We start from the raw sequence: 15,108 nt of genomic DNA, 5'->3' as shown, positions 1-15,108 counted from the left end.
CGCAGCTCTTGCCAGGAAAGCAGTAATCGTGCGTCAACATTCAAAATGACTTCCGTCTTTGTTACAAATGGGGAAAGGGGGAAGTGACATATGCCATAAAGCAGTCAGCCCAGTTGTAGTTTTTTGTGTGGCAGTGTTCCTACCATCCTCCTCAAAGTTGCTTAATGCCAGTAAAAACGATACAGACCCCCTCAGGAGTGTTTCTTTAAGTCAAAGTAAAACAGTACAGATTGCACGTACAACAACGGAAAGTTTTTCCTGTCAGTTATCTACAAACCGTGTTTTGATAACTTGGCACAATGGAAGTAAATATGCACACTGAAATGATCAGATGGAGAAGTTGGAGGTTTCTATGCTGGAACAAGACACAAGACTAACCGATACCAACAAACACTTATTGTAAATCAGACCATCTACGGGGAATGTTTTGCTTTTCTGACTCCGCTGCATCATACTCATTATCAATATACTTTGTGGTTCACATTCATCCATGTCACTGCAGCCCGTTTTTTTGGCCTTAGTTCTCCCCAAAATCTCAGTCAATCGATCTCAACTGGGGTTGACTTGACCTCTCTACGCATTTTGTTTTTACGTTGTGTCATCTGCGGAGGTTGAATAAAGTAACAGGCCTGTGGTGACAAAGCAAGGTGTGGAAAGTACCTGCTTTCAAATGTAGGGAGTAAAATTGTGAAGTTATCCGAGAAACAAATACAGAAGTAAATTACAGATATTGGAAAAATCTATGAAAGGACAGTCATATTTGTCGACCTACTTCAACAACAGAGTAAGGCTGCAACTAACAATTATCGCAATAATTGATTAATATGTTGATTATTATTATTTTAATTAATTGATACATCACGTAAAAATATGTTAAATTCCATCCCTTCAGTAAAAACAAACAAACAAAAAAACTTGACAATATTTTAAATTGACAGTTCAGAAAATGTACAGGCATTTTTTTATTATTCAGTTACTGGTTTGGTCCATAACAGGCAAAAATGTTGGCCATTGTTTTAGAATGAAAATGCAGATATCTACAAATGTCTTATTTTGATTAAACACAAACATAATCCCTTTTACAGAGGACAACAGACATCTTTACAGTTGAGAATCTGAAATTAGGAGGATTTGGGCAATGTCTTTCAACTATTGTCGAATAATTGTTGCGCCTCTATTTTACAGTAGACATATACTAACTGATAAAACAGAATTCTATATTTTTAGCTAGTCTAATTATAATCTTGAAAGGTTTTAGTGCATTTATGATAAGATGAACCCACAACAGTGTTCGTGTCATCGCTCCCTGTATTGTCCCCCTAGGATGCCTCTATGAGTCATAGTGGAGTGTTAACCCCTCTCTTTCTGTGGGTGGGAACACAAAAACCTTAACTAATAAATATTCCACGCCACGCCTTATACAATAAAAACATTCAGTTAATAACAGCACTTATTCCCAAATGGGAACTTTCCACTGGGAGTGAAAGCAGGTGACTCTTGGCTTGCCCGCTACCTGCTTTCCTGTGGTGACGACAGGTCACGTGTCATTGTTTAGAGCAGGAAACTGGTACCTCCTGGATGGCTTCCGCGGCAGTTTACCGAGACATCTCCCCATTTATTTATGCCTTACTTTTGTGCCCAGCCTGATACTAACAACGGGGAAGAATGTGTATCCAGTGGTGAGGGAGAGCAATCGCCAATATGCGTACAAGTGGAGCAAACCCATCGGACAAGCATCCAGCTGCTGCTAGCTCGTAGCTGTAGCTCAACCAGCCGGAGGGGAACGAGGAGCTAACTGGAGTTAGCAATTCGCCGCCCGGCTGACTACGGTCATCCTACCGAGTTGACACTTACCTTCTCAAGGCTGTTCCTCTAGTCTAGCTAGTGACTCGTTTTGTTTAACGTATACTGACAAAATGGAGCTGTTCCAAGCCAAAGACGATTACATTCTTCAGAACGGGGACCGCGCTCTTTGGTGTAGCCGAAAAGACGGTACCATGACACTCAAACCTGGTACGTATCTTTCCACCAGTCGGTCTTTTCCTTGAATCGAACATTCCTTTTCTTGACAAGTTCAAATCAAACCCCAACTGATTCACTCATTAATAGATACTTACATGTTTTCCAACAACTTAACCCACAAACAATGCTCACAATTTGCTGACCTAAAAAAATAATGCACATTATCGAAGTGTTTTGGCCAACTTCACTAACAATTTTCCTCGTTTTGTGCACTGTACTGTATTTCATTTTAGCAACCTGCGACGCTACAGACAGGCTGGCGTGTTTTCTTGTTTATTTTTATGTTGCACATAGAGGAGGAAAACCAGACATTCTAGTTCTTAATTAAACGAGTCTACAGAGTTTAATCATAGGTTTAATTAATGACAGCTTCCGTGTTTTGTGAGGATCCCAGCATACAAGTGAAAATGGAAGAAAGGGGGTTTTAATAGAGCCTTTCCAGACTGTGTTGATGTTGATACCATGTCCTACGATTGTGTAGCCTTCTTGAACAGGTTTACAGTTGCACCCCTGTTCCATAATTTAATTGGAACAAGGGTTTCCGCTCCTCTCTCAACTTCCATTCTACTCCTGACCACACAGGAGGAAAGTATTTCTTGAAAGCAAAGTTAGTTTTGTATATTTCTTCAAGATTTCACCTCTATTCATTTGTGTTGTCTGTAAAATTAAGAAATATTAGTCATATTGTGTGATGCTCATGACAACATCATGTTCCATTGGTCACATGTTTCCAATTTTCTTCAGTAGGATATGCAGTCCAGTTTTCCTTTGACTCAGCCTCACCGCTACATGGCATGCCTAGTCTGAGTTGAGAGTGTCTGTGTTTTGACAGAATAATGCATTTTCTTGAATGCTATGTGCTTGATGAATGACAGACCACTGCAATTTGATACATCTTGAGTCAAAATTCTTGACCTTTACTGGGTTTGAAGTCATAGCGGAATTGTGAAAAATATCTGTGAGTCCTTGTTGACAGTTATTCCATGACATTCTGTCACACTTACGTCTTAATTTTCTTTCAGCAACAGACCTACTGCTTGCTTGGAATCCAGTATGTTTGGGCCTGGTGGAAGGAATCATCGGAAAGATACAGCTTCACACAGGTAAAAAGATGGAGATGGAGTATTTGACATTTCTTCTTAAAGGCCGTACAAAAAAACATTGGTCCTTAGTCTTTGACTACTTGATATGGCAAATCTTTCATTACTGTGACTCGTTTCACATTCACAAGTGAAGGTGTGAAAATTAGTGCAAAATGTACTTTGAAATGCATGTAGTGATGAAGAGGAGTGATGTGATGGTGATGATTCAATTGATGATGAGTTTTTTTTTTGCCTCTCAGAAGCACAGCGCATGAGTTATTTTTACCTTACACAAGGGCAATTGTATTATTTTCGCAGACACGGTAGTTTAACATGAGCTAATACTGTTTTATTCAATATTTATTTACCTGATGTCTTGTACTGCTGTATTATAATTAATTAATAGCTGCTTTGAGGCTGGTTTCTTCACACCTTTCAGAATGTGAGGAATTCTGCACCCGTGATGCAGTCACCCCCTACCCAACTCCCCTTCTTCTACTCCTCTTGCCAGATCTTCCTCTCGGCCTTGTATTAATCCGCCAGAAAGCGCTTGTTGGCCATTTGCCAGGCAACCACAAAGTCTACAAGATCATCAAGATAGCTGTCATCCCTCTGTCTGATGAAGATCCACAGGAGCTGGAGTTGGAGGTGAGCATCCTATGTCTGAAATGCGACACGTGGCAAAGTGTATGATGCTTGACCTCATTGAGTGTTAGCCAAGAATACCGTGACTGCATCAGTGTATGATTCATAATCGGTCTATCAGCTACTACAATATATTTGTGTAGCTGTGTTTTGTTAAAAGTCTGACATAACGGTGCCATTGAAAATATTGTATAGAAACTCAAAAGAAGCTGGGTATTGCTAAGATTTCAGTCTTTCAGGGCAGCTTCGTGGATGGTGAGGCACATTATTTTCAAGTGAGTAATATTGATGGTAAAAGATTGCTCCTAAATACACTGTTTAGACTCCACCCTGTTGTACATTGTGCTGCAGAATAATGACCCAACCTCCTCCACCCTCACTGCCCTGTTCACATAAATCCTATTGCTCCATGTAGCCATTAGGCTGTTTACCAAATTTATTTTACTAGTAAGGGGTAGTGTTTCCTTGTTTTGTCAAGTGCAGTTCTGTCTTGGTGACATTTTGTATATTACACGAAAATGACACAAGCTCATCTTTTTCAGCTCTGCAAAAAGCACCATTTTGGAATTGACAAATCAGAGAAACTGGTTCAGTCTCCTGATGAGTCCAAGTTAATGAAAACCTTAAGCCAAATAAAATCCAATGTGGCTGTGCCCATTAAGAAAAAGGTAGGTCTCTGTTCAGTTTGTCACGCAACTGATGGTTCTGCTATTGCTGATGCTTATTATGCTCTACCAGTTTAACACACTACCTACCTACCTACCTACCTACCTACCTACCCACCTACCCACCTACCTACTCTCTACCTACCTAAATTACCTACCTGAATTACCTAACCTACCTATCTTGCCCAATCCAGTATTCACCTGCCTTCCAGGTTAAGGAAAACAAAGAGAAGGAACGTCTCGAGAGGCGGCTACTTGATGAGCTGTACAAAATATTCATGGATTCTGACTCCTTCTACTACAGCCCCACCTATGACCTGACAAACACTGTGCAACGCCAAGGAGACTTGGAGAGGTCCGAATTACCGCTTTGGAAACAGGTCAGGAGGGAAACACGACTTGGGATTTCGGGTCTCATGTGAATGTTCAAGTAAAAGTTGGTTGGATAACAGAAATTGTTTACTTTTTTTTGTGTGTGTAAGGTGGATGACCGGTTCTTCTGGAACAAACACATGATTCAAGATCTTGTAGACCTACAGGTAACCTGCCCCACCCTACACCTTTGATTATGTTAAGACTGTAATAAAATGACTGTGCCGATATCCACATTTGTTGACGAGCAAAGTATTAGTCACTGCATAATGTGATAATCGTAAAGAAAATATAACCATGCAATGAAGATAACAGCTGATAGCGCTGAATTATGAAATATTCACTGTGTGTAATATGTGATATATGCAAAATGGTATGTTAAAAGTAGCTATACTATATAGACTAACATATATTCCTACTTCAGTAGAGGTTTATTTTCCCCAGTTGACCAGTTAATATACGTCCCAACACTTGGAATCGCAACCCGAGTGCGAGTGAAGGAATTTGAGATTGCTTTGGTAATATGTTGTGTGAGACCAGAACATCCTCTCCCATGTGCGGTTAGAGGGAAACACACCTACTCTATTGTTTCATTCGATTTCCTTAGTCTCCATGGCTAGTGAAACCACCGGAAGACAAATAAATAGCAACATATGGTGCAACCTTGACTCATTGTTATCGCTTTATGAACAAAGTGAAAGTTAAAGGTAGATCAGATGAGCTTGTCAAAGCAAAAAAAATATCTCATCAGCAGAGCATGAATTACACAAGCAGGCAGTTTATGTTTATTATTTTTACTAAATGGTGTATATTACTACCAACCAAAGCACCGATTCCCAAGTTAACCAGGGTGCCATAAGAGATCAATACGTGTGTTGTGGGAAATAATCAAATACATCTTTTGTTTATCTATTTATGCCCAGCGATATGTAGTGATAGAACAACTAAATGCTATTCCATTAGATGGCAATAGGTACAGTAAGGCTGTGTATTTATCTGTTGCCAGTCATACAACTTAAAAAGTCATGCCTTCCTGTCAGTATATCAGGTTTCTGTTCAATTAAACAAGCCCAGATTTCTCACTGAGCAAGTCAGTGTGGGAGGAAATCAAGATGATATGATTTATTCATGAGTAAACCATATCGACCTGCATTGTCTTTATTTTTCCAATCAACGAGAGTCAGACCAACCATATTTTTTTTTAAATAATTTGGCCTCGATGGAGGTTTGCATTTCATACCAGAAAAGGAAAGTTATTATTTCAAACAGGGATGTGATTTTTCCGCTAATTCGTGGAATTCCGCTAATTCGTGGAATTCCGCTTTTTTTTATCTCCCCCCCCCAAAAAAAAATTCCGATTATTATTATTATTATTTTATTTTATTTTTTTAAGTAGTTCATTGTGTATGCACATGACTCCGACAGATAACATCTTCTGCTATAACAAAGACATTTGTGGTATGCTCTAATGAGTTACTTTTCATTTGGTCATGATACAATTATTTGTTCATGAAATTTGAACTCTTCAACATTATTTATGTGTTAACTTAGTAATCACATTAGTTAGATATGATGATATTCTCAGTGATAGTTTTTAAAAGCAAAGGCAGTCCAATGTTTTTGAATGTGACTGATTTTGAGTTGACTAAAACTGCCATTTTATATGGGATAGTTCAATATACATTGAAAATTTATGCTGTTGTTTTGTCTATTTCTTTGTCATGTGAGTGCATTGAAAGTACTTAAAAACACGGAAAACCCATGAGGCCCCCAGACCCCCGGCTAAATTTTCAGATAATTTCACTTTGGTCAAATCACATCCCTGTTCAAACAATGAATATTTTGTTATCTCAGACCACTGAGGTGGACGAATGGGTGATACCAATCATCCAGGGCTTTGTTCAAGTCGAGGAACTTGTCGTGAATTATAACGAGACGTCTGATGAGGAACGGAGCAGTCCTGAAACTCCACCGCAGGAGGTGACCTGTGTTGACGACATCCATCCCCGCTTCACCGTCGCGCTCATATCCAGACGTAGCCGCCATCGAGCAGGTATACTATCAAGATATAGTGCTTATAACATCCACTAGGTCGCTACACTATGTAAGGCTTATGCCACAGCTGGGCCAAATTAACAGCATTGGTCACCAAAAATCACTTTTATGTCTCTGTATTTGTACAAGCATTGGAAACGCTCTAACAGAAATTACAGTTTCATGCTTTTAGTCATAAAGATGTACTGTTTTACATAAAAGACTCAAAAAGGTGACTCTGGTTTAAAATTTCTCAATTCCTGTACAAAATAAAACAAACTCATTGAAATTGGGGGGGGGGTCTGCGTTAAATCCAGCTTTTCATAACAGTGGATGGTCTTTTGTTGACAGGTGGTCTATTCTAAATTAATTAAGCGCCACCAATAAAGCCTAACTGTAAAAGCAATTTGAATTGATTTGAACTCTGTCTTCAAATACATTTATTTGAGCAGGTTTACATAACAGAAAACAATATTTTAATGCTCTTCATCGATTCTGTTTTTTCCAAAGGGATGCGGTACAAACGCAGGGGAGTCGATACAGACGGCCACGTGGCTAACTATGTGGAGACGGAGCAGTTGATCCACGTGCACAGCCACACTCTGTCCTTTGTGCAGACTCGTGGCTCCGTGCCTGTCTTCTGGAGCCAGGCAGGATACCGCTACAATCCCCGGCCACGCTTGGAGAAAGGTCAGTGGAAAGCACTTCTTGCGTGCAGTCGGTCAACGGAAATCATTCTTCAGGCTTTATTGCGGTCCTCGGATTTGTGGTTAATTCAAACGGTACTTAATTCAATACCAGTGTTCCAGTCAGACACATGATTTTAGTCATCCTAGTTTTCAGTAGAATTTGTGTGATTCTAAAATGCATGATATAATGTTTAACTGGTTTGTCAAATTAAACTGTCATTAAATTGATGAACATTTCTGGCTTTTCAGAAGAGAAGGAGACCATGTCGTACTTTGCTGCCCACTTTGAAGAGCAACTTAAACTGTACAAGAAAGAGGTACGGTAGGTTTACAGGTATAGACAGGTGAATGTAGAATTTGAAAATTATTGTTGTCATTGCACCTCCCCAAGGAGTTGTATTTGGTGTCAATGTTCTCAGCGTCCTTCTTACTGTTTATTCATGTATTGTAATGTGAGCATTGGTGAACATTTCCCAAGGGGCCAAATGAGAAACAGTTGTTTAGGGCCTCACCAAACCAAACATGCTAACCTTAATTGTGTTCCATATTAATTGAATGTCCTAAAAAAAAAAAAACTCTCTATGTTGTGCTATTTAATATCATTCTTTGTTCTTAATTTCAGGTCATAGTTAACTTAGTTGACCAGAGTGGACGAGAGAAGTTGATAGGAGACGCATATATAAAGCAAGTGCTTCTTTACAACAACCCAAGCCTCACCTATGTGTCATTTGACTTCCACGAGCACTGGTGAGAGAAACACTTTCGACGTGATGCGTTTGCAATTCTATTTTTGGTAACACAACATTTCCTTCCCTTTTATCTGCCTTGTATCTTAGTCGAGGGATGAAATTTGAAAATGTGCAAACACTGACGGATGCTATCTTTGACATCATCACTGACATGAAATGGGCTTGGTAAGTACGATCAAGTTGTGGACTGTTAATCTTTTTTTTTTTTTTTTTTTTACATTACAGAAATGATAGCAAACTGCCATACGTTATTATATTAATATAAATGCATCTGGGTGTCTCCGATAGGGTGGACCAAGCTGGAGTCATCTGCAAGCAAGAGGGAATCTTCCGAATTAATTGCATGGATTGTCTGGACAGGACCAACGTCGTCCAAGCTGCTATTGCTCGGGTTGTTATGGAACAGCAGGTACATTGAATCATCATTTGAATCATCAGCATAGAGACCGAGAGCATCTGTTTCCCCAAGATGATGATGATTCAGCTTTGAATGTTTTATTTCCTGTAACACTTTCAAACCAGAGCCTTTCTGGCCCCTAATTGGAGAATCTAGCCTACAGGATCCTTAAAATTCTAATATTCATTTCAGCTGAAGAAGTTGGGTGTGATGCCTCCAGAGCAGCCCCTCCCTCTCAAATGTTACAAGATCTATCAGATCATGTGGGCCAACAACGGTGACACCATCAGCAGACAGTATGCTGGCACAGCAGCACTTAAGGTATTACGGTTATTGCTGGCTTTATGCACATCCCATAGAGTGACGCTTCATTAATTTTCTGGCATGCATCAATATATACAAAAGTGTTTGCTACTAAACGCACCACTGTTTTGTCTTTAGGGAGATTTTACGAGGACGGGCGAGAGGAAACTGGCTGGTGTGATGAAAGACGGCGTTAACTCAGCCAACCGATATTATCTGAACCGATTTAGAGATGCTTACAGACAAGCAGTAATCGGTATAAAACGGAAACAAAAACATCTGCTGACAATGCGTTTTGCGTGGGAAAAACAACTTTTCACAGTCTCTCCATTTCTTTGCAGACCTCATGATGGGTCTTCCAGTGACTGAAGACCTCTACTCAATTTTCAGTAAGGAGAAGGAGCATGAAGAAAAAGAGCAGGAAAGCCAAAGAGGAGTCCAGGAACAAGTCAGCCTGTTATTGCAGACATACATGCAGCTTCTCCTGCCTGACGATGAGAGGTTTCATGGTGGTTGGGCTCTCATTAACTGTGACATGAGGTTTGCAGCACTTTTTATTCTCAGTTAACTTATGGCTCTTATATAATAGAACCGCTATTGTGATATGTGGCCAGAAACGTCTTAAGCTTTTTACTCCATGTATGCCTTTTTTTTTTTTCAGCCTTATCGATGCCACTAATAAAGATGTGGATGTGCTTCTGCTTCTGTCTGACAAAGCCTACTACATTGCTTAGTAAGTCTCAATACATATTCCAACTTATTAAGTGGGATTTGTTCCTTTGGAGTCATCCACTGGTTGTGTTCATCCGTAGCTATGACGAAGAAGCGGATAAAGTCAACCAGTACCAGCGCCTCAATTTAGAGGGTTTGGAAAAGATTGAGATTGGTAAGTATTCAGTTTTACACAAAGGAGAAGTGACTTGGCTTTTGTACACTGACTGAGTCACTTCCTAAAAAGTGTGTGTAAGAGTTTCTCCCAGTACCCTTGTAGTAATATTGTTGAGGAATATGATCCATTCAAGGAAATGAAAACTAAAACCACCCCCAAAAATGGAAGTTGTCAGTGTGAGTAATCTTTTTTTGCAGGTCCAGAGCCGACACTGTTTGGCAAACCAAAGTTCTGCTGTATGCGCCTGCATTACAGAAGTGAAGAGACAAGTGGATACTTTCACACACTGCGAGCGGCCACCCGGAATCCCGAGGATGATGGAAAAGGTTGTATTCACCTTTGAATATCAATATCTAGAGAGAGGCTGACCTCTCACCTCACACCTTACTTATCTTTATCACATTATTTACTGATCAATCAAAAATCACATGACACTTTTATCCCTAAAAGTGGTTGTATATAGGTTTATTACCACATCAATAATAAATCCTTGAATCCTTAATGTCAAGTGAAAATGACATCATAGTTGCTCATATCTCAGGTAACAACCAATCACAGCTCAGATTCAGAAAACAGGTGAGCTGTGATTGGTCGTTCCGTTTCAGGGTGGCTCTGTTAATTTTTATTAGTTTTAGTTATTTAAAAAAGGGTTTTAGTTTAGTTTCAGTATTTGTTTTTGTTTTGAAAACAAATGTGTATTACTTGTTTGCAAGATTTAATAAACACTATGGTAAATTGAAAAAAAGTAATGCACTTTTTACCTAGCGCTGTTTCACCTTTAATTAAATGAAAAAGCAAAATTGTCGCCTAGGAGTGATGTCATCTGAAGGTGCTTTTCTATTGGCTGCTCCTAGATGACGTCACTTCTGTGTAACACACTTTCAAGCATCCTTATTACGGTTGATATTGAAATAAATATACTGAACTCACATTTAAAATCAACCCCAAAGGCTCATGTATTAAATTAATTAGCAAAGACTACAACTAAGGACATTTTCACTAGAATTATAGTTAGTTTTAAATGTAAAATGTAGTTTCAGTTAGTTTTCGTTTTTTAAAAAGCATTTTTATTTTATTTCGTTTACAAAAATGTTTCTTGAATTTTAGTTTTTTTTTTTTTTAACTAAAATAACCTTGGCTCTGAGCAACTGTGATGTCATCTTCAGTCGACAGCAAGTGGCAAAATGGCCGCCCCCTGAGATGGATAAAAACTGCTAGATTTTGCTGCATAACTCATATTCCACAAATGTAATATTAATCAGAATGTCATGTTTAGACCAGCGAGGTCACATATAATATATTATTGTCCAGAAATGTTTAAGGTGGAATTCCTATTTAAACAATCTGCTGTGTGCAGTACCCTGTTCTGTCTCTAACACTGTAATTTCCCCTCTGGGGATCATTAAAGGATTTTCTTATCTTACGTTTCAGATACACTACAATGCATTGCTGAGATGCTTCGCATTACAAAACAGGCCAGGGGGCCGGACCTACTGGTGCTTGAAAAGAAGCTGGAGAGGTCATTAGGATATATATTCATAATATTGCCTAAAAACAATATTCATTATTCCTGACGTTTTTTTTTTTTTTATGTGCCCGTGCTTCAGGCGTCAGAGCAGACCTCATGAAGACATAATGGGGATCCAAAACAAAACTGGTGAGCAAGCGCAAGGCAGCTCTGGGCTGGCTCAAGGCAAAAGTTTCCTCCTCAATAAGTTCTCCTCTTTGAATCAGAAAGTAAAACAGACCAAAACAAGCGTGAACATCAGCACCTTCAAGCCTCTCGGCAAGCTGGGAAATTTCTCTAAACCGGAAGTCAAGGTCAATTTCCTGAAGCCAACTATGCATGTTAACCTGTGGAAGTCAGACAGCAGTTTGGACACATCGGATGGCAATCCCGGCGTAGGAACTTCAAAAGATATCAGCGACGCAAATTTTGATATGTCGGATGATTCCGACTCGTATAATTCCGATCCGGAGCACCCGTGCTCGGGCTCCTTTGAGAACGTGGACTATGTGCTGCCCAGCTGCGGCATCGTAGCATCTAACCCGAGACTGGGCAGTCGCTCCCAGTCCATCGGTAGCGTGGAGCTAAATATTCCCTCCGTTATCCGGGTGAGTGGCTGTGAAGACCAGCAGGAGAGCGCTTCTCAGGTCAACCAAGACAAGTCCCCCGGGTCCGCCTCGGTGGCCGAAGAAGCCATTCTGATTGACTTCGGCACTCCCTTCGATGCCTACTGCCACCAGTTTGTCCAGGACGCACAGACCAAACCCGTCGAGGTGTTCGGAGAACGGGCGCCCGCCCATCCGCTCAATCCCACAGTGCCTGCGCTGAATCAAAACCCAGCCGACCCCAAGCAGCCAAGCACAACGCATCAGCAGGAGGAGTCGAACCTCCCCAGGCCATCCCAACTCGACGTCCAGATGACTACCTCCGCTTCCAACCTTCTCAGCGTCCAGAAGCCCAGCTCTGCCGTGTCGGGCGGCTCTCAGAGGAGTCTGGGCTCACAGCTGGAGGGCAGCCTCGGCCCCTCGCCCGCTGACAGCAACGGCAGCCGGGTCGTATCCCCCTTTGCCAAGATCAAAAGCTCCATGGTCCAGGTGGCCAGTCTCACCCAGGCGGGGCTCACTCAGGGCATCAGCTTTGCCGTGGCGAAGGTGCAAAAGAGCCCAGAGCCAGATACAGTCAATGAGGCCCAAGAGAGTGAGTTGAAGGCAATGTTTACGCAGTGCCAGACCAGGATCATTCAGATCTAGTGCTTTGCTTGTAGCAGCATTTTCGGAGGACGTCATGTTACTAGCAGTAGCGATGGTTTGTACTTAGCTTCACTCCTTGGCCAACACGTGCCCTCAGTCACGCCCCTTTAGTCCAAGTAGCCAGTGTTGTACAGGATCTCGAACTGTAGGCAGTACCAACGCGGCAGTGAATGTTTACATGCACACAAGAACAAGAAAAGGAACGTTTTGCACATTGATAGCCTACAAATTCCGGCGCCGGTCAATTTTATTGGTTGTCAGTTGCCATCATATTTTCTTGGGATAGCTGGATTTTTAAAGCCACTCCTAACAAAACGTGCAATTTAATACTGTATATTAAGTAAGTTTAAATAATGTCTTCAAAAATGTACTTACATTACTCGCACATTTCTATAAAAGGCTGTACTATATAATTGCATCAGAAATCTAAGACACTTTCAAACCAATTCTTTACTTCAATGGAAGGAATTTAACACATCTGCTGTATTTTTTTAAATGTTTACATACAGTGTGATTCAATTGAGATGACAGTTGATTGGTTATACTGGTAGAAAAGCTTGGGCATATAAAAGCAAACACAGATTTTAAGGTTGGGATCGTGTGCAGTTTTTCGTGCATGTAAACATCACACTGTTCTCAAGTGATTTTAATTGTCCACAACGCTTGCATGACAGGTTGGTGCGATTGGCTGACTTTGACGGAGCAGATCATTATTAGCTGCATGATGACGGACCAACTCTAGATGAATAATGTACTCCACGGTATGTGCAGGCCACCTATTGGTATTTGTGATGGATAAATAATACCCTTTTGTAACAGCTGTCCTCATGTTTGACCAAAATGATGTTCTGGTGTTAACTATTAACCTTTGTAGAGCAGTCGGAAATTAACAAGACAACAAACTTTAAGTAGTTAGGTTATATAATATCAATATTGTCAAGTGTTGTTATAATGTGGTACAAACTTTGACTACACAAGACCTTAGTAAGAGTATCATGATTGTGAGCGTGTCCTGAGTATTGCCTCCGTTCCCTGTTTAACACCGCGGATTTTTTTTATGTATGGATGGTAGGGTGGCAGCTAAGTGGAGATAAGAGTATATAATATATACATATATATTTTGGAAAGTTGTATCAAGAGTAAGAAGAGTGTCTCCACATAACCAGTCTTCAAACAGTTGGGACAAATTCACTGTAATTTCAACTTGCATTGTAGATTGATGTTGTATACGTAACCACGACAGCTGAGTAGCACATTGTAGGTATATATGCAAAATTGCAAATGCACCAATCCAACTATAAAGAAACACTCCCAAAACTGAAAGCTTACTTGCCTTAACGGGGAATTAAAGTGGGACTGTGTATTTATATCAGGTATTTAAAATCGACATATTCCATCCATTTTTACCTGTTACATTTGTGTACTGTACTGTATAAAGGGAAATGTTCAGGGTAACTCTGTTTCATCTTGGGATATTTTATCAGCTGACTCTTTCATTTCTTATTTTGTGAGGCACACGATTCTAATAACTAGGTTTTTTATGTGTCTGCTGTATTTAAGAGCTGTTTTATGGCTGCAAGTTTGAAGATAAAAAGCGCATACCTAATGCAGATTTCAGGAAATTGCAAATTAATTTCATTTTAACCTCATGATCAGAGGTTTTGCCTTATTGCGTTCTGAAAATGTAAAATTGGAGAAAGCTGTGTAAAAAAATATCAAGCCAGACAAATTTGGGTCACTATCAAAATGTACTGATTTCTATACTGTAAATCAAAAACAACCTGATCTGCGTTGAGATGGAATATCCCAAGATAATTGATCACATTTCATATTGACTGTTAAGTTAAATCTGCCCATTTACTGCAGTCAACTTGCTGACCAGCAGGCAAGGTGCGCTAGTTTGCTTTGTGGTTGCTACATTATTATTTTGGAGAGTGGAGCTGCCAAAAGCTTTAAGATATTGCTGGAATGCACAGTTTTAATGCAGAACTTCTATTTAAACGATGCTTTAGGATGATAACACTGGAGCTAGTGTAAGAGGAATGGTAGTTCTCAACATTCCTAATAGAGACCACAATGCTACAATGTTTTTTTTTTTATGCAAGAGGTTATAGTTAATGTAGGTGACATTTTTCTCCTTTAGTTTTGACAAGTATTTCCGTAACCATCCATTCATTTTCTGTCTGTTGTGTCTGTCCGCCCTTCCACAAGATGACATCATCTGAATAGTTGTTAAAGCATTTGTTCAGCACTGTTCCACTATGTCATATGCTTGTGGTCACACCTTTTTAATCAACACTCTTCCTGTGTTGACATTGTGTTATATATTAAAGTGTCCTATTTATTCTCATCGTCTTTGGGTGTACTTGATGGCAAAGTGCATTGCACACTTCTTGTCCAATATTCCATTGGAATAAAAAGTACAAGTGAAATGTGTTGCGTGAGGTTTGTTGTTTGAATACAGGAAGCTCGCGTAGATCATGGGAACGACCGGATACATGCAT

The 15,108-nt window shown here is 40.1% G+C and overlaps 1 protein-coding gene across 5 annotated transcripts; it reads left to right on the top strand.

Annotated features, from left to right (window-relative positions):
• The first annotated feature begins 1,536 nt into the window (after positions 1-1,536).
• inpp5f (inositol polyphosphate-5-phosphatase F) lies at positions 1,537-15,036 on the top strand. Of its 5 annotated transcripts, none has more exons than XM_077581739.1 (21): positions 1,537-2,013; positions 3,045-3,125; positions 3,616-3,752; positions 3,989-4,024; positions 4,292-4,417; positions 4,627-4,794; positions 4,897-4,953; positions 6,641-6,839; positions 7,331-7,510; positions 7,759-7,826; positions 8,132-8,256; positions 8,346-8,423; positions 8,547-8,667; positions 8,848-8,976; positions 9,097-9,214; positions 9,300-9,498; positions 9,620-9,691; positions 9,771-9,844; positions 10,045-10,173; positions 11,279-11,366; positions 11,455-15,036. In XM_077581739.1, exons 1-21 carry the CDS (start codon positions 1,917-1,919, stop codon positions 12,602-12,604), a joined length of 3,432 nt encoding a protein of 1,143 aa, XP_077437865.1. In that variant the 5' UTR covers positions 1,537-1,916; the 3' UTR covers positions 12,605-15,036. The 5 variants fall into 5 exon arrangements, with proteins under 5 accessions (XP_077437865.1, XP_077437864.1, XP_077437867.1 ...); XM_077581738.1 differs by having other exon boundaries at positions 4,609-4,794; XM_077581741.1 differs by lacking the exon at positions 3,989-4,024.
• Positions 15,037-15,108: the final 72 nt, after the last annotated feature.

Source organism: Vanacampus margaritifer, chromosome 12 (genome assembly GCF_051991255.1).
Source record: "Vanacampus margaritifer isolate UIUO_Vmar chromosome 12, RoL_Vmar_1.0, whole genome shotgun sequence".
Lineage (NCBI taxonomy): Eukaryota > Metazoa > Chordata > Actinopteri > Syngnathiformes > Syngnathidae > Vanacampus > Vanacampus margaritifer.
The sequence above is the reverse complement of the archived record's forward strand: the minus strand, read 5'-3'. Positions and strand labels throughout refer to the sequence as shown.